The 22,271-nt window shown below is 43.0% G+C and overlaps 1 protein-coding gene across 1 annotated transcript; it reads right to left on the bottom strand.

Annotated features, from left to right (window-relative positions):
* Positions 1-441: 441 nt before the first annotated feature.
* ppp1r12c (protein phosphatase 1, regulatory subunit 12C) lies at positions 442-21,967 on the bottom strand. Its single transcript, XM_037690104.1, has 20 exons — positions 21,665-21,967; positions 17,548-17,722; positions 17,158-17,288; positions 16,766-16,884; positions 12,705-12,864; positions 11,097-11,241; positions 10,949-11,023; positions 10,790-10,869; positions 9,831-9,943; positions 9,680-9,747; positions 7,780-7,907; positions 7,613-7,700; positions 6,587-6,707; positions 5,404-5,516; positions 4,149-4,198; positions 3,953-3,992; positions 3,767-3,871; positions 2,005-2,055; positions 1,781-1,831; positions 442-877 (listed from the first exon to the last, which is right to left on the bottom strand). Exons 1-20 carry the CDS (start codon positions 21,865-21,867, stop codon positions 791-793), a joined length of 2,103 nt encoding a protein of 700 aa, XP_037546032.1. The 5' UTR covers positions 21,868-21,967; the 3' UTR covers positions 442-790.
* Between the last annotated feature and the right edge of the window lie 304 nt (positions 21,968-22,271).

Here is a 22,271-nt window from a genome sequence, read left to right as displayed (position 1 = left end):
GCTACAAAACAAACGGACATGCCCATCTTGTATTTCATACTCAACAGTAAACGCTGCCAAAGCAAAATAGAAATATTACTTTACAAAAGGCACGGCATCAAAATACAGTTTGACATGCGGTACTTGAAGTAAACATTCAGAGGTCGACCCGCTGGGCCGTTCGTCACGGTGAATACGTTAACAACACGGTAAATAAACTCGTATTGAAGTCCTCCTGAATCAAACATATGTAACATTTAGGCTGACGTCTTCGTCTGTAACGACAGACCCTGAACGCCTCATGGGAGCCCGATCAACGTTCGGAGGATCACGGCGGTTTGGTCCATCGGTTAAAGACATCCTGAGAAACTAAATACTGCCCACTTCTTACAATGTGCAAACTGGGAGATTATATATATATATATATATATATATATATATATATATATATAGATATATATATTTGGCACATTTAAATTGTGTTTATGATCAACCCAACTGGCCCTTTTCTTTTTACTCCTCCATGTTTTACAGCTGTGCGTGGCTTTAAGTCCCTTAAAGATTTAAACTGAAGCGAAGCGAATATTCCAGTTATAAAACAGTAAAAACTCGATATAAAAGTCGATGCCGACGGCCCGCAGCAGGTTTTACAGTAGATCTGCCAAACAACATCAAAAGTATTCGAATTAAAAACGGGCCCGGACGGACGGCGACCCTGAAACGAGCTGCGCCTGCCGTTAGTGGTTCGTGTCCTCGGAGGCGGACGACAGATTTATCCTTTAATACGTTCAGTCTCGTCCGGTCTTCAGGTTCACCTCGACAGTTTGCTGATGACTCGGATCAGAGCGGCGTTCTCGTCTTTCAGCCTCTGGTTGTCCGCTCTGAGCTCCCCCACAACCTACAAACAAACAAACAAACAAACAGTGATTCGTGTCCTCTTCTGTCAAGACTTCCTGTTCCAGAACACGTCCGACACGTTTAGGAGTTTTTAAATAAACGTATTTGAGCTGCAACAGATTGATGGGACGTCAAATCTGGAGAAACTTCTTCCTCCATAAAACGTGAAGATCAAACAAAAAAAACTCGTGAAATAAGTTTTTTTTTTCTCTCAGATCGATGGTCGATGTGTCGTGATGCCAACTACCACGTGTTTGTTCACCTGCGGAAACAGGAAGTGACTGAAAACAGGTCGACGAGGAGCTCGACAGCCGTCCTTACCAGCCGTTTATCCGCCTGGCAACATGCTAGCTTTGTTTACGAGCACCGGCTTTAAAACCCGATGTTCATTGGAGTGATGTCATCCAAAATATATAAATAGTTTTATCATATGACAAAACCAGCAGTGCTTTGTTTACACCAGGGGCGGACCTGCGTTTCACATTTTATATCCACGTAACGCTAAAGTCTCTCAAACTGAAGCGTTTGATGAAGTCCAGGATAAACTTTCGTTTCACACTTTAAAAAAAGTACCTTTAAAATATCTATTTAGACTCACACAAGCTGAATTTGTTCAAACTATTCTCATAAAAACTGGTTTTAACACCAGAACCATTCACGAAACATAAACTTAGTTTGGTTATTTTCAGGTAACGGGACGGTAAACCCAAGAAAAGCACGTCTAAATACCAGAGGTAGATATGGCCCTTTGCAGCTTCCGTAGCTTTGGACAAACTGTGGATGAATTTATAAATTCTGTCTGGAAAGTTGTTTTTCTTTCTCGGCGCTGATTTACAGCGACGCCTCAATTAAACTCGAGTGGGAGTTCAGCCGAGGCCAAATTTAAACGATTATTCAGTCGTACCTTCAGCTCGTCCTCCAGCTCCACCGCTTTCCTCTGGAGGGCCAACTTCTCCTGCGAACAGAAACAGGAAGCCGCTGTAAAACCCACAACGAGTTCTGACACGCGGGCCTCACGAGCTCCGCACCTGTGGCGCCGTTTAACCTCGGGCCCAGACCGGACCTCGCGAAGCGCTGTAAACGCACAGGAAATGACAAAAGGTGCGAAAGAAGAGAAGAAGAACTTACAAACTTCTCGAGCTCGAGCAGAGCGGGCCTGTCGGTGTCGCCCTCCTGGTTCTGTGAAACACAAGAAACCGTTCAGGCTCCAGGTAATAGACGGGTCCCACAGCAGCGTGGTGACATTTAATGGTCTCGTTAAATAAAGTTCGTAACAAACATGCAGCAAAATAAAATACGGGCTCAACAAGTCACTAAATTATTTGTAAATAAATCTAATTTATGTTTTTGTTTTAAAATATAACTAATGTTTTATTTTGAAAGGCTACCGAGCTTCCTGTCGCTGAAAAACATTTTCCCTGGACGCAGGAACTCTGACACAGTCCGTCCGCCCGTCAGTCCGGGTCAGTCCAGGTCAGTCTGGGTTAGGCCGGGTCAGTCTGGGTCAGTCCGGGTCAGTCCAGGTCAGTCTGGGTCAGTCCAGGTCAGTCTGGGTCAGTCCGGGCAGAACAGTTTTACTTACGCTCAAGCGGAAAATTCCATCTGAATAATTTTTTTAAACCAGGTGTTAAAGGCATTGTTCAGAAATAAAACATTTACAGAACTGTACGCAGCCTATTTTTGTGTATGTTATTAGTACATATTTAAATAAGAATAAAAATATATATATATTTCTGTGTACAGTAAATATCGCTCGCATCGACAGAGAACGGGAGGGGGTGTTGCCCCTCTCCCCGTGAGTCATGACTCGTGCCGGTAAAAAAAAAAGTCTGTACGCTCCATCATCCAGGTAAATAAAAACAAAAACGATTAAATCATTCCATATGGACAAGTCGCAGTGTGTAGACCGGCAGTTACGGTAAATAAACAGTTTTCAGTGCGTTAACTAGGCCTGTCACGATAACAAATTTTGCTGGCCGATTAATTGTCTCGGAAATTATTGCGATAAACGATAATATTGTTTGAAATTTGACAATAATTAGTGATTATTGTCAAATCTAAGAAGAAATTCTGGTCAGTTTTTGAGTGTAGTACATTTTTTCGTCCACCGGATGGCAGTATTAGACTGAGCAGAAGGATGGATAGTGAGGGAGCGAGCAGTGCGTCTCGTTCAGAGAAATGGGGAGGGAAGCCCCTTGACGTGACATGGGCTGTCTCTCCTTTATTCGTTTCTCAAAATGGCGGCTGCTTGGTGTAGTTTGAGCTCTTTAGCGTAGCATTTTTCACAAAAAGCTTTTCATTAAAAAAAATCATTAAACAAGTTCTCAGCTTCTTTTTGCAGAGAAAAACAACTTTTTACACGAAGACACGGGTTTTAACCGTGGTGATGTTTGGAGCTTTGACAAGACAGGTTTTTTTCTGAGGTCGGCCTGTTAGCTTAGCTCGTAGCTTAGCTGCGTTTAACGATTCAAAAAACGCAATTTTGGACGGATAAAACAGATTTTAAAGAAAAAAAGAGAAAGAGCACCAGAGTCGAACTTTTTGTCATCGAGTGTCTTCAGTAGAAAGAGAGACACACGAAGAAACGATAAAGCCGATAAATGAGAAGGAGGTTGATAATTTTAATTTATAATGCGATTGATTTATTGTTTATTGGCGGCAGGCCTGGCGTTAACGCTTCGTGATCTGAACTTATCGACCTCTTCAGGGTTCGGCTGTGATTTATTTGGAGTTTAGGTCGATTTTTATGCTGTTGAAGTTTAGGAGCTTTCCTCCGACAGACAACCCGAGGTGATCGCCGCCGTGCATTTCCAACAAAGATCCGTTAAAGCTGAGCGAGTTGGCTGTGGACTCCATCTTGAATATGGAGATGTTTTGCTAACACACAGACCTGTCTCAGTCTCTCCAGCTCCACCTTGTTCTGGCTCAGCTGCAGCTCCATCTCCTGCAGCTTCTCCTTCAGAGCGACGTTCTCCTGCAGAACCTGGACGTACAGCTGGACGGGAACAGGCGGGAACTCGTTATTACGACCCGCAGCTGGAGCGAGCGATGACGGCGCTCGAGCTGCGTCGCTCACCGATCTGAAGTTTGTGGACGAGACGTCCAGTCGACCGTCGCTGAACCCACAGGAGAGAAATGAATAGTCAACGGCTTCAAACGTTAAAATCAGAAGTTCAAACTCTTATTTTGAAAGGATTCAAACGTCCATTTCCGCCTCGTTTACGTCAGAATTCACAAAAATATTTTTTAGATTAATATTTTTTCACGCTCACTCTGAGTTGTTGCTGCTCGTTTCTTCCGGCTGAGCTTCAGCGTCGTCGTTCTGAAAAACAAAATTTTATCAAAACGAACGCTTTTTTTTTTAACTTTAATTAAATTTGCAGAAAATGTTCTTAAAGCTTGAAATAAATTAAACTTTACAAGAACCGATGTTAAATACTTGGAAACGTGTCGAGCTTTTTGTGGATTTAATCAGTTTTTACTTTTCGAAGTTTTACAAAAACAGAAGAAGCTGTTAATTAATCTGGAAATAAAATTTAACCCTTTTCTGAACAAATAAAATAAAAACAGCTCTTTGTTGAATATTTTCACGGAGAAGACGGAGTCGTGATTTAACGACAAACATTTGATCTAAAATGAGAAGAAAACGTTTTGAACAGCGCAGGGACGATATTTACTGCTCTTTAAATAAATATTTACTGTTACTATTTACCTTTTAGTAACCGTCATCTCTGCACAGACAATAATAAAGTTTCAGAAATAAAATAATCTAAATTTATTCTTTAAAACTTATAATTTGTGCCGTCAATAAAACAGAAGAAACGTTTATTTAAAAAAATTAATGTTTTGCTGAAACTAAAGTTGAAACGTGTGGGAGAGATCTGGTCCATGTTAACCCTAACCCTAACCCAAGGGCAGCAGGACGGTTTTGACCCAAGGGCAGCAGGACGGTTTTGACCCACAGGCAGCAGGAGGATTTTGACCCAAGGGCAGCAGGATGGTTTTGACCCAAGGGCAGCAGGAGGATTTTGACTCAAGGGCAGCAGGAGGATTTTGACCCAAGGGCAGCAGGAGGGTTTTGACCCAAGGGCAGCAGGAGGGTTTTGACCCAAGGGCAGCAGGACGGTTAAAAGTGGGATTTAATTTTGCAGCTTTTTTTCACTTGACGTTCAGAACTAATATTAACGAACATTAAACAGAAAATCTTTTAAGTAAGTTTCGTCTGACTGCAACTGGAACACCAGAACCAGAACTTTTCAGTCGGACCAGAACAGAGAGGACGAGCCTCACTACTTCATCATCATCAGATTAAATAATCCTGCCAATCTGCAGGAACCACAGAACCCCTTCAACCGGAGTTCGGCTGCTCGTGATCGCCGTGCAGGACACATCAGCTCTAACTTCCTCTTTGCTGACGGACTCGTCACGTCTCCTGCTGCATCACGGCACCGCTCCCGGCCCGGTTCTCTGAACCCGAACAGAACTGTGTAAAAGAACATTTAGATTTTCCTGCTCGGCGTTTCTTGCCTCTCTGGGCTGAACGATGCCGGTGGAGCGTCTCTCCTTCCTCTGCTTCCTCCGGTCCTTTGCCCCCAGACGTTTGTCTCCCTCAGACTCGGCCGGCTTCACCGGGTCGGCGTCTGAAACCAACAGAAAACCTTTAAGCCTTACAGCTTCATTTCACTGCACCGCCGGCGAAATGCAGCTAATTTGACCATTAAAGCGCATTTATTAAGTAAAAGTTCAACTGAGATGCACCTTTTCTATAAAGTCGAGCAAACAAATAACTGTTTTTAAGTGTTAATCCAGTTAGTTTCTTGTTAAAGTCCTCCCGTGCACGCTCCTGCGGCCGCCATTTGGCAGCCAATCGATTTTTGGTACAACACCAGTCCACATTTCAGGCTCGTCAGCGGTGACGCATAATAGATGCGACATATTTATGGATTTATCCACTTTATTAAACAAATATGGACTGATGCAACTTATACGTGTACGGCGGAAAATACAGTACGACTAAACTTACGAAAATTACACGAATTAATGAAACAATGCCTGAAAGATGATCTGAGGTGTTTTTACGTTTTAACGAGGCCAATATCCTGTTTGTTTGCATAAAGGGGGCGGGGCTTAACACATGTCTTGATGTTATTCTGAACCTACAGCGGTTTCGGGGAGCTGTTTTTGACTAACAGATTGAATGACTGTTTATAAAATCCTCCTCAAATTAAACGTTTGTTGTGGATTTATTATTTAAAGTTCCTCTGAGGGTTTTTGGACCGGCTGCGAGTCATATTGTGTCATCAGAGGACGACAGTCTGAGCAGCGTAACAACTCTGAAGTCACTCGTCATTCTACAATCCTTTATGTTGCGTAATAAATCGCACCAACAGATAACACTGTAAAAAATGTGCCTCAGAACCACGTTGGTAACAACATGATGTAGTTCAGACGACTGAAAATGTTTTTACAGAAACACGACGTACACGGTCACAGCCTCGTGCGTGTCTGCGTACAACGAGGGAAGATGGAACATAAATTAGGTGCAAACAGAGGCTGACCACTCGCATCACCCAAAATATTTTTTAACTAACACACAAGTCTGAACAGCTCCTGCAAGAACAAGTTACAAAAAGAGACCGGATTGATTTTCCTGTTTCTTGACAGCGATTAATGTTTTTTTTTTAAAAAAGAAAACTGAATTTCAGCTCACCCCTTTCTGCGGGCGTAACCGTGACGATGGGGCTCACGGACTGGACGTTCCGAGGCGGCGGCGGCTCGGCGGCTTTACCCACGTTCTTTTCTGCCTCCTTCACATCCGTCAGCGTCACGCCCTGCCCGGACAGAGCAGCAATAAAAACAGTTTCTTTACGGACTCTCCACTCCGTGAGGCCTGAACCTCACGTCAGCAGAACGACAAACTTTAACACGTTAATTTATAGGAAATTACTCCAGTTTTACTAAAGTTGATTTGAGTTTAAATGATTTGTGACATTTTTAGAGCTCACAGTTTTATACAATGAGAATCTTTAAATTACGTAATTATCTTTAAGGCTATAAACAAAATAAAGTAAAAACGACTAAAATATATTATTGAGTCTTATTAATGAGTGTCATCAGCAAATAGCATCACAAAACACTGGTGCCTCCATATTGGAACATTTCATAGACCCAATAAGTTGGTTTTACATTTTTAAATTAATTTATTTTTATGTGTTTTGACTGTTTTTACGTGTTCTCAGTGTACACCACTTTGGCCAACGGTGTTGTTTTTAAAGTGCTTTATAAATAAAGTTGTATTGTGTTGTGTATATTCATCAGATCACAGATTATCATGTGTGATGTCCTGATTCTGCTCCATAATCCAGGTAGATTAAAAAGGTTGAGTCAGGTCCTCTGGACGGGTTTGACAAGAAGAACCCGACTCATTCGTGATGAGATGAAACAAACGAACTGTAACTACTAAAATAAACTGAAGTTTAGTCGTTTCAAACTGTGACTTAAATAAAACGGAGTTCTTTGAAGTTCAAGGTTTAGGTTTCAGGTTCTCAACTTCTTTGCATCAGTTTTTAAAATCTTCAGTACAAAAATAACCCGGGAGTTATCAGCTCGTCACAAAGAGCAGCCTCTTCCTGTAAAACACGTCTTTTTTAGCGTGGCAGTCGACAGAAAGAGATAAAAGAGCTGTGATCACGTTGGGGGTGGGGGTCACACTTTAGCCTGTACTTAGAGGAAGTACCTGAGTGGATCGGCGAGACTGACGCAGCAGCCGAGACCGGGCTTTCCTCTGGGACTCGGACTCCTCGTCTCTGACCGGAGCCTTGAACCTGAAGACGTAAAAAATAAACTTGTTTTGTTTCATCAGACCAAGAAAAACTAAACTCCGGCAGCAGGAGGACGAGTTACTGTTTGAGCTGCTGCTGTTTCTTGTCGGCGTTCGGACTCTCGGGGTCTCGGGTCTGAAGAGTCGGTTGGACTCTGGCGGTACGGCTCGCTTTGTCCTGCTCCTCCTCCTCCTCCTTCTCCTCGGACGTCTGCACCACACGGGAGAGAACAGAAAACGTCATGAATGCGCTGCAGAGACGTTTACCTTGAAAATAACGAACACTATCAGCACTCAGATTATCTGTTGGGGACGACTCTCAGCTACTACCACACCAGTCTTTAGCTCCTTATCTGTAAAACTGACCCGAGTCAGAGCCAGTGGTGGGTGTGCTAAGTTGATTAGCTGTGGCGGCCATCTTGATCTACCCAACCCAAACACGTGATGCAGTAAACCGTCCTCACATTGAGCTTTTTGACCTTTTCCCTAAAAAAAGTAAAATATGGATATTTAATTTGAAAAAAATTAAATTAAATTACTAGAAACAAACTTAAGTTTAAACTCCCTGCTTTAAAACGATAAAGGTATTTATTGAGGTCGAGTCAGTTCCTCTGGACGGATTCTTCTTGTGGAAACGTTTCGTTTTTTATCCAAAAGACTTCTTCAGTCTGAGGAGCTGCAACAAACTCAGTCTTATAAATAACACCTTCACATGGTGGATCAACCAGTTTGCTGGTGACATCCAGAACCAGCTGTTCACATGTAAAAGGAGGACCATCAGCTTAATGACTGATCATTAGCACCTGATGGCTGCTTGCTATTCACAGAGGGCTGAGTGATACTAGCAATAACAGCATTGTAAGAGGGAGACAGCTGGACATGGAGGCTCCGCCCCCGTTTAATGATGGACAGTTTCTCTTCACAAAGATGGCCTCCTTTACTCCTCTCTCAAACCATCGTTCCTCTCTGTCCAGGATGTGAACATCTTCATCCCTGAAAGAGTGACCTCTGGCCTGGAGATGAGTGTAGACCGCAGAGTCCTGGCCTGATGATGTTGATCTTCTGTGCTGGTCCATCCTTTTGGCCAGTGGCTGTTTAGTTTCCCCGATGTAAGACTGATCACCCTCCTGGCACTGAGCAGCATACACAACATTACTCTGTTTGTGACGGAGGACTGGATCTTTGGGATGAACCAGTCTTTAATGTATTTTGGGGTTTAAAAGCCACTGGGACGTTGTGTTTACAAAACAAACGTCTCAGTTTCTCTGAACAACATATGGAACGACCACTGGTCTGGGTTCCTCCTTTCCACCTGATCCTGGCTGGAGTCTTTGTGAAGAGAATCCATCTGGACCACACAGAACCTAACATGGAGGTTTTTGGTCTGTGGGAGGCGAACCTGTGACCTTTCTGTAGTGAGGCGACAGCTCTAATCACTGCTCCACTGTATTTTTCACCAGAGAACATAAAACTGATTGAATCATTTCCTGGTGGTGAGGGAGGTGGTTTCAAACAGGTTTGACTATTGTTATCCAGGAAGTAGACCGAACCACAGATTGTGTATTCTCCCCTTTTAGTTTCTGATGAGTTGTTCTGACACCTTTAACTTTTCTCTGCTGAACTTTTAACAGGCTCATTTATCCGAAGAGTTTCGTCACTTTAGAGGCAGATGTATATCTAGCCAAATGGCATATTCTTAAATGTCGATACACTAATCAAAAACCTCATCTCCATTTTTGAAAATTAGTCAAACAACTGTTAAATATTCCACCAACACAAAGGCCATAAAAACTTGCACCTTGTGTGCGCTCTTCAATATATTTATGTAACGCTATTGTAAATTATTGTCAGTGTTTGTAACCCCCTGACGTCTGTTATATCATTACTGTATACTGCATTTTATTGTATTGTTTTGTACTTTTTCAATAAAGATAAAATAATAATAATAATTTAGAGGCAGATGCGAGCCTGACGGGGTTTTACCTTATCAGCAGGACTGACTGTAGATGCCGTCACGCTCTCAGAGTCTGGACTGGACACGGTGGAGCTTTCTGCAGAGAAATACGAGAATCGTTTTATAATTAGCAATAAAAAAAAAAAAAAACACATTTCCAGTGACTGGATGCTGATTTACCGGGGCTGCTGTCCTTCTCCTCGTTCAGCTCCAGGCCTCCTGAAACGCCCCTCTCTTTAGACTGATCCTGCACGTTCATCTTGTCTTTGCTGCTCATCCGGCACACTGAACTCCTGACACACAAACGAGCCGTTCTTTAACCTTTACAGTTTCACTGAGTTACAAGCTTTAAATAACTCAAACCTCCTAACTGTATTCTAAGATGTCAGTGAATGATAAAAAATTGGGGATTAAAGCTTTAAATTAAAAACGTGTCCTGTAGTTTTTAAATAAAACATGCAAATTGTGCACCAAGATGAGCGGTTCGATTGGGAACAGAGAGCTCTGGATTTAGGCGTTGGAGTAACAAACAACGTGGTAAAAACTACAAGATAAATAAAATAACTGAGGTCTGCAGGGTTTAGATGAAGCGAGAGGTTCAGACCAGCTGTTTGAAGCTCAGACTTGAACCGTCGTGTCTCTCACTGCTCAAGGACTTGAACTTTTCTCTCAAATCCTCCCAGACTGCAGAGAGAGTTATATTTTAGCTCAGAATATTCTCTTTAAAACTGCGAGCGAAATGTTTTTAACGCGTCATCTCTCCGACATGAACACGTAGAAACTTTGACCACGTCGACACTCGGGTTAAAAAAAGATCCGATTTAGTTTCACCCGGCAACAGCTCGAGGCTTACTTTTCAGTCTGCTTCTCATTAACTTGGCAGTCAGGGAGCGAGACACAGATATATGGTTACCATGGTGACCGTAATGAGCCTCTGGCAGCTGCTTTAACATTTATTTTGATCTGGGCTCTCTTTACTCTTCTTCTGCGGTTTATAATTCAAAATGTGTTGGTTTTTTTTCCTCTCGAGTTTTGACCTTTACGGAGCCGACGATGTAACTTTGGGCAGCAAAGATCATAAATAAATCCAGTCAGGAAAAATGTTTGCGATTTAAAACAAGTTAAATATGGATCTTAACCTCCGCCGCTTGTTTTGTGCGTTGGCGGTGTTGGACCCTTGCTGGTTCTGTTTGTCCGATATCGACTGCTCACTGCGCCACTGAAAGAGAAAAAACAAGAAAAACCCTCAAAACTAAAAATCAACACGCTTCACACCAAATATCGATCAAGTCTCTTACGTTGGCTTGTTTCTGTGACAACTCCTTCAGGAGCTCCGACACATTTTCATCGGCCACATCGAAAGGCGTCTGGCCCTGCACAGTTCACATCGCAGACGGAATAAACGAGACGAACGTCGAACTGAAGTTAAAGCGTTAAAGGCCTCACCCCGTTACTGCGAGCCTCCATGTCGCACAGCTGCTCCGCCAGGATGCGGCAGGCCTCGCCCTGACCCCAGTGGGCTGCGGCGTGGAGCGGCGTCCAGCCGTCGAAGTCTGTGGCCGACACGTCCAGCCCGCACTGACACAGGATCCTGAGGGAGCAGAACACGCAGGAGTGACACCCGTGAACCTTGGTACAGTGGGTCAGCTCGTTAACTCGGGCTGCCATCGTTCACAGTTCGGTACGTTTTCAGGACGGTTACATTACAGCGCCTGTGTTTCCTACATGTGGAAGAAAAAAATCAGTTGGTAAAGCTGCCGCCTCTCAACAAGAAGGTCACCAGATTAAATCTGGGCCGACCCTTCAGGGTGGAGTTTGCATGTTCTCTCCGTGCATGCGTGGGTTTTCTCCGGGTACTCCGGTTTCCTCCCACAGATTAAAAACATGCATGTTAGGCTGATTGGTAACTCTAAATTGACCCTAGGTGTGAGTGAGAGAGTGAATGGTTGTCTCTATGTGTCCCTGTGATGGACTGGAGACCTGTCCATGGCGTCCCCCACCTCTCACACAGTGATTGATGGACATGGACACCACTGACCCCGTGCACCGAAGAGAAAGAAGCTGGTAAAGATGACGGATGGTTTATTGGTTGATTTTACCCGTTTTGTCACATAGCAGATGTTTTTCTTTTGAACTTTGAGCAGCCAAAGTGAAACAGGAAGTGACGTCATAGGGGAGTTCTTTAAAAAGGGGAACTTTCTGCTCTTCTTTTATTGAATCTTATTTAAACAGACTCTTCTTCGACTCTCGCCGAGACTCAACGATCTAAAGAAACGTCAGATTCTTCTCTTCCGTCCGTGATGTTTATTTTAGTAATGTTGTGTTCACGTGCAGACCCTTTACTGCACATGTTAATATCTCAACTGTTTATCTCAGAGGCATGAATCTGTTTTAGGAAAACTTAACGCCGTATTTCCAATAATGCATTCATATTTATTACCAAATGTGATGCCACAGGCACTTTAAGGGATCAGCGATCCTGGAGGATTTAGTTTTTCTACTCTTCATCAGGTCTTCAGGTTCTGCAGAAGCCTGTTAATCATTCGTTCACATCAGCTTTGTCAAGGCACAGAAATGGCTGAAACCTGCAGGATGGGGGCCCACAGGGACCGTGACTGGGCACCCCTGATTTAGATAAAGACACCATCCTGGAACTTTGTTCTATTCTTAGCCGGTATGCGTTATTATATACAGTCTGTGGATTTATTACTTTCACTCTGCTGCTGTAAAACTGCCGTGGTGTTCGTTAGGTTTTGGTGTGAATTTTTAGTTTTTTACTTCGAGTCAGCTACGTTTACATTCAGGCGATGCCATTTTTAAGTGAGTAATTACGTTTAACGTGGAGCCGATTGCTGCCGAACACCGACGTGGAGGTTGATCTCCATCACCGTCGTTACGGATAGATAACTTTAATTATAGTGGACGGAGGAACGCAGTGCCATCTTTTAAAAGCTGCATTTTGAGTTCCCCACACGAACCGAACGCGATCCGAACAGGAACAAACCTAAAATCCTCAGTACAAATACGTTACATGGTTTTATGAGATAAGCGTACTTCAGGGCCTCCAGGTAGCCTTTGGCAGCCGCCACGTGCAGAGGCGTGGCTCCGGTTCTCGAGTGGCGAACATCAGCGGGCGGGCCGTCGTTCAGCCAGGCCCGGGCGTCCGACATCATCTGCTCCTCCTCTCTACGTTTAGCCGACTCCAAGTCCACACCTTAAAAATTAAAAAAAAGAAGAAGAAAGTTCTGGGACGCCGTTCCTCAAAGAAATGCATGTTGCTCGCCTCTTTATTTGTCCGAGTCTTAAACTACAGATGTGTTTTTGTAAACTGCACTTTGTGCAGCGGCATCCATCTGTGCTCAAGGGTACGTGCTGAGGTGTGCTCAGCTACTACCACACCAGCTTTAGCTCAGCATTTCTAAAACTGATGGACTGACCTGCTTTTATGTTGAGGTCATTTAGGTGTGGCGGCCATCGGTTGTAGACGAACATCTAGTAATTACTTTGACAGTTTTCATTAAATCTGTCTGCTGGCTCATCAGATATTTTGCTAACAGTGCAGACAAGTGATCACCTTTGTCTTCAGTGGTCGACGATGATAAATACAAGTTAAAACCGTTTTGTTTATAAACTCTGCTTCAACAACCAGTGTTTGTTTTTGGATTATGAACTTTATTTTACTTTTAGAGATTTTAAACAAACAGAGAAAGAAGAAGCACAAAGTTGTTTGTTAAAAATGTTTTTTTTTTTAAAGCACAATACAGTTTGAACAAAGAACAACGGTCCAGAACAGAGGAAGTTCTGCCGTCGTATGAAGCAGTTCGTACAGGCTTTTAATTTCCGTGCACTTTAATTTTAACTTCTGCACAGAACGACCGACTCACGCTCGGATGTGTTTCGTGCGCTGCTTCGTCCAAACGGACCTTTTGGTGAGAAACTTATTTTCGACGTGAAACGTGAGAATCGAGCTGCAGAAAACTGAAGCTGATGTGATAAGATCAGCCGAAGGTTCAATAAACATGAAGAAAAACAGCGAGACGGGTGGAGTTCACATGTTCTCTCTGAAAACGTGCACGTTAGGTTCATTGAATCCCAAGGTGAGAGCGTGAACGGTCGTTTGTCTCCAAGTGTCCCTGTGATGGACTGGAGATCTGTCCAGGGTGTCCCCCGTCTCCCCAGAATGAGAACCGGGTAAAGAACATGGATGGATGAGAACAAGCACACAGAGAGCTAAAGAAATTAATGTGAAAATGCAGTGTGAATGCTTACTGCTGAAGAACTTGCTGAAAAAACAGCTGAAATTAACTAAAACATTCTGAAATGTAGCTGAAAGGGAAGAACAAGCCGAAGTTAGCAGATGAAAGCAGAAAGAACACATATTTGCTGAATTAACTTTAAATAAGCAGAAATGAGCACAAAAACTAGGAAATTTGTTAAAAATAGCTGAAAAGGCAGCAAGAAGCTTAAACTGCCAGAAGGAAGTGGACAGAGATGAAATGAGCTAAAAAAAAAAAAAGTGTGATTAGCTGAAAAAGCTAAAGTTAGCACACAAAAAAACAGCTAAAAAGTAGCGGAAATATCAGAAAAGGCTGAACCTAGCAGACAAAAGCTGAAAGGAGCATAACAAGCTGAAATTACCATAAAGAGGTTAATTGGGCTAAAAGTAGTAGAAATTACTATGAAAACAAATTTATCTGAAAACAGCTGAAATTAGCTCAGGAATGCTAAAAAGTTGAACAAGCTTAAATTACCAGAAGAAATCAGAAAGAACATGTTTGCCCAATTAGGCTGAAAGAAGCAGAAATGTGCACAAAAAGTGGAAATTATCTGAAAAAAGCTGAAATTGGCAAAAACAGCTGAAAAGTAGTTTAAAAGGCAGAAAGAAGCTAGAGAGCACATTTTTGCTGAATTAGGCTGAAAAAGGTTGAAATAAGTGCAAAAAATGTGGAATTAGCTAAAAAAAAAGGGGGGCTTAAATTAGCATAAAAACAGCTAAATAAATGAAATAGTAGAAAAAGCTTAAATTTGCAGTAATAAGCTGAAAAGAGCATAACAAGCTGAAATTAGCAGAAAGAAGTTAGAACAACAAAAATGTTGAAGTTAGCAGAAAGAATCTAAAAGGAGCACAAAACAGCTGAATAAACAGCTGAAATTAGCTGAAAGTAGCTGATTTTTTTAAATTTGCAACAGGAAGCTGAAAGAAGCTGAGCCAGAACAAAATGTGAAAGGAGCAGTAAAAGGTTGTAAACACAGCTAAAATTTTTAAGGATGTAAATTGAGCTCAATTAATTTTCCACTAAAAAAATGGTAGAAAAGGCTAAATATTTCAAAAAGCTAAAGTTGCACCAGTACCAGAAGTCAAAGCAGGGTTGTAAAGTAAAAGTAAAGTGCTAAGTGCTGTCATCATTGTATGTTCCCATACAATGGTGACATTGGTTCTCTGCATTTAACTCATCGCAGCCGAGATGCACGCAGGTGGAGCAGTGGGCGGCTATGCAAGCGCCCAGGGAGCCTTTAGGGATTGGGTCCTGAAAGAGCTGAACGTTTTGATCCACGATTTGTAGAAACAGCTTGAAAACTGCGGGACGAGAATTTCTGTGAAAAACGTACAGAATAAAAATGGATCACAACAGAGTGAGCGCTTCATAAACATTCACACAATTAAAACAAATGTGAATTTTTATTTTCCCATTTGGGTTGAAGCTGCTCACGCAGACACAAAAAGGAAGGAGACGGCGAAATAACTTATTTTGTTCTTTTTGGGCAAAGTTTTCACGATTAAAACTTTTAAAACGAGCTTTAAATATCCATTAGTTCAAATCTTGTTCGATGCTCACAGAAAGTAAAAACAATCAGATCAACAAGATTTTACAGGTCGTTATATTTATTCATATAAATAAAAATTAGCATTGTAGCGATTTTTAAAATGTTTTGTTTTCCTGTCTTCCTCTTGGAGGATCAATAAATCAGGAAGCAGGAAGTCAAATCCTCCTCAGGTGTTTTATTCTGTTCTTTCCTCACTTTAAGCATTTTATTAATTTAACATTTGTTTTTCAAACACCGGCAGTAAACGAAAGTTATTTTTCTCTTCTTCATATAAACCCTGAATATTGACCAACGTCCTAGTTTGTCATTTCTTATCACGAGTAAATGTTTGAGGTATTTCGCACCAGACTCCTTCAGAGCAGATTACAGATACAAGTCTCAGGAAAAAACTTGTTAAACGTGAGACGATCGCAAACCAACGATACAAGAAAATAGATTTAATCTGATTTATATTATTATATTTAGGTTTAAAAATAACAGATCATCTTAATTTATTCTGGGTTTTACTCATCAAGACTTAATAAATTGATCGGGTTTTTGCCTGGTTCTGAAATAATTCTGACTGAAAACAAAGTTGTTATTTATTAAACAATAATGCTTGTGTCAACACAACGCCAAGGTGGAAATTCATCAGAAATGACCTCAAAGAAGCAGACGTTGCTGCCCATCCTGGGCAAAGGTAATTTCCAAACCGTCTGGAGTCCATCGTTCTTCAGACAGAAGAGACGATTCCCAAGGGGAAAACATTTAAGACAGCCGACAACCTTCCTGGCAGATTCACCCTGAAGGTCAGACTGTGCGGTGCTCAGAGAAATGAGCTCCACCCCAGACTACAGGTCAAAGGTCATGACCTCTTCTCTCGAACACAACTTGGGTTTGAAAAGTTTCATCTGGAGGAACCACAGGACTTCTGGACTGAGAATCAGAGCCGTTTACCCAGAATGCACTGCAGCAAACAGCTCCTCCCTGCTGTCAGCACAGTGGTGGAGGCTGATGGAAGCGTTAAAAAGACACAAACTAAAAGGACAAATGACAACTTATAATAGAAGGAAATATAAAATATAATTTAAATAAAACTTGAATCTGATTTTAAAATAGCCCTTAGCTGTTCCTCCACACTCCCACCTGCCTGAGGCTTCACTTTGGGGTCTGTTCAAGAGCTCCGAGGTCCAGCTCCACCCCATCCGTCCCCGACCCTCCAGGGAAGCACCCAACGTTTCATTAAACTTTCTTTAAAGGCATCATCGAGGCGAACGCCACTGAAATCTGAACACCAGTTTTGGGCTCACCCTGTTTCAGAGAGAAGTCCTGGAGAAGAGACTCGGTGGTCTCGTCCAGAGCGATGTCCAGAGGGACGTCCCCGTCGCAGTTCACGGCAGTAAGAGATGCGCCTTTCTGCAAAAGGAATCTAAAAACAAACAAAAGGACAAAAAAATCTGTTAAATTCCTGATCCTATCATTCGGTCACGTTATCTGTGTTTGTGCTGCAGGTTCCACCCCCACAGCGAGAAGAACAATCCAACAACCACGACTGCAGGAAAAAAAAAAGTTCTTCCATGTTTTGAGTCACGCTGCAGCGACACGTTATCTCACAAAGCACGACAACAATGCGAGCGTTGTTCAAGCGCCCACACCGACGCCCCCCCGGTGACAAAGGGTCGTTTCTGTTCATTGAACTCACTCTACGATGTCCGAGTGGCCGCAGGACGCCGCCACGTGCAGCGGCGTCCACGCCTCGCTGTCCACCTGGTTCACGTTGGTGCCGTGATCCACGAGGAACTCCACCATCTCCACGCTGCCGTCGATGCAGGCCTGAGCAGACACCAAGCAAAAAGGAATATATTGAACGGTTTTGTGTCCTTGAAAGGACGTTTGAGGTGTGACGACCAAACACGTGCTCCCTTTAGAGCACCTCTGATTTAAAACTAACTCCAACGTAAATAAATTAAGCCTCAACACCTTCATTCCTAATTTATCCATTTCACCACCGTTCAGTTTTACGCTCTTATAGCTCGTTAACCTCCTTCAGATGGTTTCATAGTTTTGACAGGATTATGTGAAACTGGATCACCTGGTGCAGGGCGGTGATGCCGTCAGAGTTGGAGCAGTTGATGAGGTCCGTCACGTTCTCGCCGTTGATGGTTTTGGACCGCTGGGCCTCCTCCAGCATGGCCTTGGCCTCCTCCGTGTCTCCGCTGGCGCAAGCAGCCAGAAACTCAGCCACTCTGTCAAACCTCACCCTCTTCCTACAAACGGAAGCAACTAGAAATCACTGCTCTGATAATCGGAACGGTTTAAACCTCATTTATTTATTTTTTGTTTTAAACAGGAGAAAATGTAATAATTTGACACAAAAGACGTAAGTTCTGAACTTCCGGAGAAACCAGCGCGATTTAAAAAGATTTGACTCAGAAGAAACTAAAATAAAAACCTAATTTAATCTGGAAAATGTTTTAAGATCTGCCGTGTCTGCTTGTGAAGCTTAAACAAAATTCTGGAGGCTGAATCTGAGCTGGGGTTTTTAAATCGACCACATTATAACCTGAAGTCAACACTGACAATCTTATAAAATATAATCCCACCTGGCTGGCAGTCGGTGGGATTATAAAATTCAGCAAGTCACTCTGAATATGCCGAGTCAGAAGTAGGTCATGCAACAGGAATATTGTGCAGAAGTGGCTGGAAGCAGCCAAGATTTGACCAAATGCAAGCAGGAGGACAGCTGTGAGACGGCGTCTCCACAGCTGCAGAACAGATGTTAAAAGATGGAACAAAACAAACCCAGAAACGTTGGAAAAATAAAAGAAAATGAAGAAAGAAAAGCAAAAAATTTGTTGTTTTTTTAGCAGAGACGCAGCATTGATCCATCCGTTTTTTTTACCTGCAGGGCCACAGGCAGCTGGTGTCTACAGTAGTCACTGTGAAGGCAGGGGACACCCTGGACATGTCCCCGGTCCATCACAGAGACAAACAAGACAACCATTCTCCTAGGGACAGTTTAGAGTCACCACTGAACCTATGCATGCTTTTGGTCTCCAGAGTACCCAGAGAAGACCCTTGTAGCACGGGGAGAACGTTAAAGCTCCACACAGAAAGGCCCCCAGTTGGAGGTGAACCTGCGACCGTCGTGCTGTGAGGCGACAGCTCTAACCACTGCTCCACTGTACCACCCTGCATTAAGTAAAGGACAGATGTTTTGGTTGTCGCGACTTGCTGTTGAAGCAGTGATTTAAAGAGGACTTGGAGATGTCCCAAGACGATTGTATCAGATCACGGTCTCAATCCAGACGGTTTTCTCTGATCCGCATCGCTCCACTCTGGATCCCAAATGTCTGATTTGACATCCGTGGTGCTGTAAAGTGGGTGCCAAAAACGGTACGACATACGTTGGTAGTACGGACGTATTTGGAACATTTTTAGTTTCCTGTGGTGATGAGGAACCGCTACGATCGGCTACACCATTTAAAACCAAAGACTGAGCCGAATACTCAAGAGTTCACACAGATACAGTAGGTCTTTAGAGTTTTAAAGAAAAGAGACGGGTTTCCACGAGACTAAGGCTCAGAAGTTTACAGAACCAGGGACTGAATTTATTGCTCTGGTTGACCAACCCATCGCTGACGCTGTAACGGATAAAACGGGTTTTTAATCACGATTTGGAGCCACGATACATCCAACCCTGCAAACACGGGACTACCACTGATGTTTAAAAAGCTCAATTGGCAAAAAGGACTTTTCTTTCCCTGGATGGTAATAGAACATGTGACATGAACACAGTGAACACACTGATGGAAAAACTGCTCACACTAGGACTAAGCTCCTCCATTTGCAACCGGGTCCTGGACTTTTTAACAAACGGACCACAGTCTGTGAGGATCCACAACTTCTCCTCCACCATAACCCTCAGCACTGGCTCCCCTCAGGGCTGTGTGTTGAGCCCCCTCCTGTTCACTCTGCTCACGTATGACTGCGCATCTACCCATCCAAGCTGTCACATTGTAAAGTTTGCAGATGATACAGAGGTGGTGGGATGCATCACAAACAACGATGAGTCCAGCTACAGGCAGGAGGTGGAACACCTGGAGAGCTGGTGCAGGAAGAACAACCTTCACATCAATGTGAAGAAGACGAAGGAGATGGTCGTGGACTTCAGACAGAACAAAACACACCTATAGCTTCTACCCTAAGGCTGTTAGACTCTTGAATTCCTAATCAGGATTATCACTGGAAAAAAAAAAATCACTGTAATGCCACTTATTGCTGATATGTGCTGCTGACTATCCATGCTGCTGATCTTATGCTGCTGATCTGTTTCATGTTACTGTGTTCATTTGTCATCATCTGCTCACACAGACTCATGTTTGTGCTGCTGATGTTCGGCGTATTGTTTTTGTACTACTAGTGCTTAGCGTATTCTTAGTTCATATCTTAGATCTTATTACTATGTTTCTTTACAATTTATACTTTTGTTAGACGTAACTGGAACTCTGTACAAAAACTTTGTTCCACCACATGTGATGTGAATGACAAAGAAACCTCGACAGGTTTCTTTACTCCAACCTAGAGCTACTGAGGCTCACAAAGAAAATAATTTAACTTTAGAGTCTGTAGGATTAAAAAAACTAAATAATGTACTTATCATTTAGAGACTTAAACTAACCAGATTGGCTTTGGGGATAAAAACATTATTGGGACATCGCTAGTGTCACAACCTAATCTGTGCCTTCAAGACATTCACAATACAGCAACAAAACACACGACTGACATCAGCAAATCAAAAATAAATTCATCACTGCTGTGATTAATCTGTTCATATTAACAACAGCTCAAGATGACCTTTGTAACTCGCTGACGAAAGAGACGAAACAAGACCGGTTTGGACAACAAATCCAGAAAAGTACGCTCAAAAAGGACATCGGGGAGGTGATGCACCGAAGCAGGTCAAGAGAAATCCTTAAGAACAGAAAAAGAAAAAAAAATCCAGCAAAAACCTACCGTGCTGCTCAAAGTCAGTTATTTTGCAATGCATTGTGGTCTAGATATATTCATGCCTTCTTCCTGTTTTTTGACATCTAATCCACTTTTATTTGTTGTTTGTTAACTCGTTGCGATTGCCGACTAGGTCCTCCTTATCTGAGGAAAACCTTATTACCGGTACAAATGATCCTTAGGTTTGAGGTTTCATCTTTGCGTCGACTTGATCAGTCAACCAGTATAATTCTACCATAGCTCCCAGAAGTAGCTCTGAGTGTATGTGGGCAGGTGGCACCCAACTTTACACATCGGCATCCGTGAAAAGGTTTGTTGTTTAATGTCCTATTTTACTGGGCTGTGACTGCAGGAAGCTCTAAACTGCAAAAAAAAAGGGCAAATTTTCTGTTGTAGTTTTACTTCTTTAAAAAATACAATTAAAAACTACAACCCCCACAGGTGTGTGAACTCATCTTACACAACTGTATTCTTGACGGCACATTATTGTTACCCCCCTTGAACGGTCACCCTATATCGATCTCGCCCACATCGAAGCGGCACCCAAGAAAACCACAGAGAACGTGTAGACCTGATGAGACTGGACAATGACAGCTCGTGTCCCTGTGGACGGGTCACCTGTCCAAGGTGTACCACTATGACTGCTGGGAACAGATACCAGCTCCCTGTAACCCTGCATGGAAAAACCAGTACAAATGGATCGATGTTATATGTAGACACAACACAGATTCTTTCCCAAAGTTTACGTTTGTTTATGTTTACATGATTCGTGGAGCCACGAAGAAAAGTTACTCAGAAAGTCCTAAAAAGATTTTGAAGCCTGGAGGACGGACTCAGACCTCTTCACAAATTAACAGAAGGGAAGCTTGAAATGGAAATTAAAATAAATTGGACATAAAGAGTACTGTTGTAAAGACAGTGTGGTTTTATACTGAAGGGTTAAACACGATAAAACAAAGGAAGTGAAGGGCCCCAAATCCTCTAAATACGGCCCTGGAAAGAAGAAGCGCTTGTAATGTCTCCGTGATTAAAAACAAGAATGATAATCTGTAATCCCACAGATTAAACCTATAGAGGAGAAGAAAGTCATTTCTGACTGAGAACAGAAAACTTCCGCTAACAGAAGATAGCGCCTGATTTTATCTTATTTATGCTTCTCTCTTTTTTTGTAGACAAGTTGGACAGGGACATGTCCTCACCGTCTTCTGAGGACGGGGCTGCCTCCATCTCTGCCCGCGGACTCCAGCTGCTCTCCCGGCCGGTCGCTCGGCTCGGCCCCGGCCTCTCGGTCCGCGGCGTCGCCCGGCTGAATCCGCCGGGGAAGGTCCGACGCTCTGTCGGTGCTGGAGCCCGCCCAGCGCTTCAGCTGCTCCCGCCGCTTGTACTTGGCCGTGTCCCCCATGAGTGCGTCGGCGGAGGACCGTGTTTTTAGGAGTAAAACGGACGCTGGCGGGGGACAGACACACCCTCCATGTGTGTACTTTCGCTTCCTGGTTCCAGCTGCCGCCACGGAAGGGTGGCGGGCGGTGGGAGCTGTGGGCGCGTTACCGCCAGCGCGTGTCTGTGACGTAATCAGGAGAACCCAAGTGCCCGAGCATCGTGAACGCGCTTCACTTCCTGTTGTGGTACTTCAGGATTTAAAAATGGAAGCAGAACTGCTCCAGACAGGAATCAATATTATTTATTATTTTATTTTAACACTTACAGAGCACTGTAATTAAAAAAAATATTGAAAAAAAAAAAAAAATCTACACACATGTTGAGTTTAATAAAAAGTCTAGTTTATTATTTATGTAGTTTATGATT

The sequence above is a fragment of the Nematolebias whitei genome, chromosome 16, assembly GCF_014905685.2.
Source record: "Nematolebias whitei isolate Nwh7 chromosome 16, NemWhi1, whole genome shotgun sequence".
In the NCBI taxonomy this organism is placed as follows: Eukaryota; Metazoa; Chordata; class Actinopteri; order Cyprinodontiformes; family Rivulidae; genus Nematolebias; species Nematolebias whitei.
The sequence above is the reverse complement of the archived record's forward strand: the minus strand, read 5'-3'. Positions and strand labels throughout refer to the sequence as shown.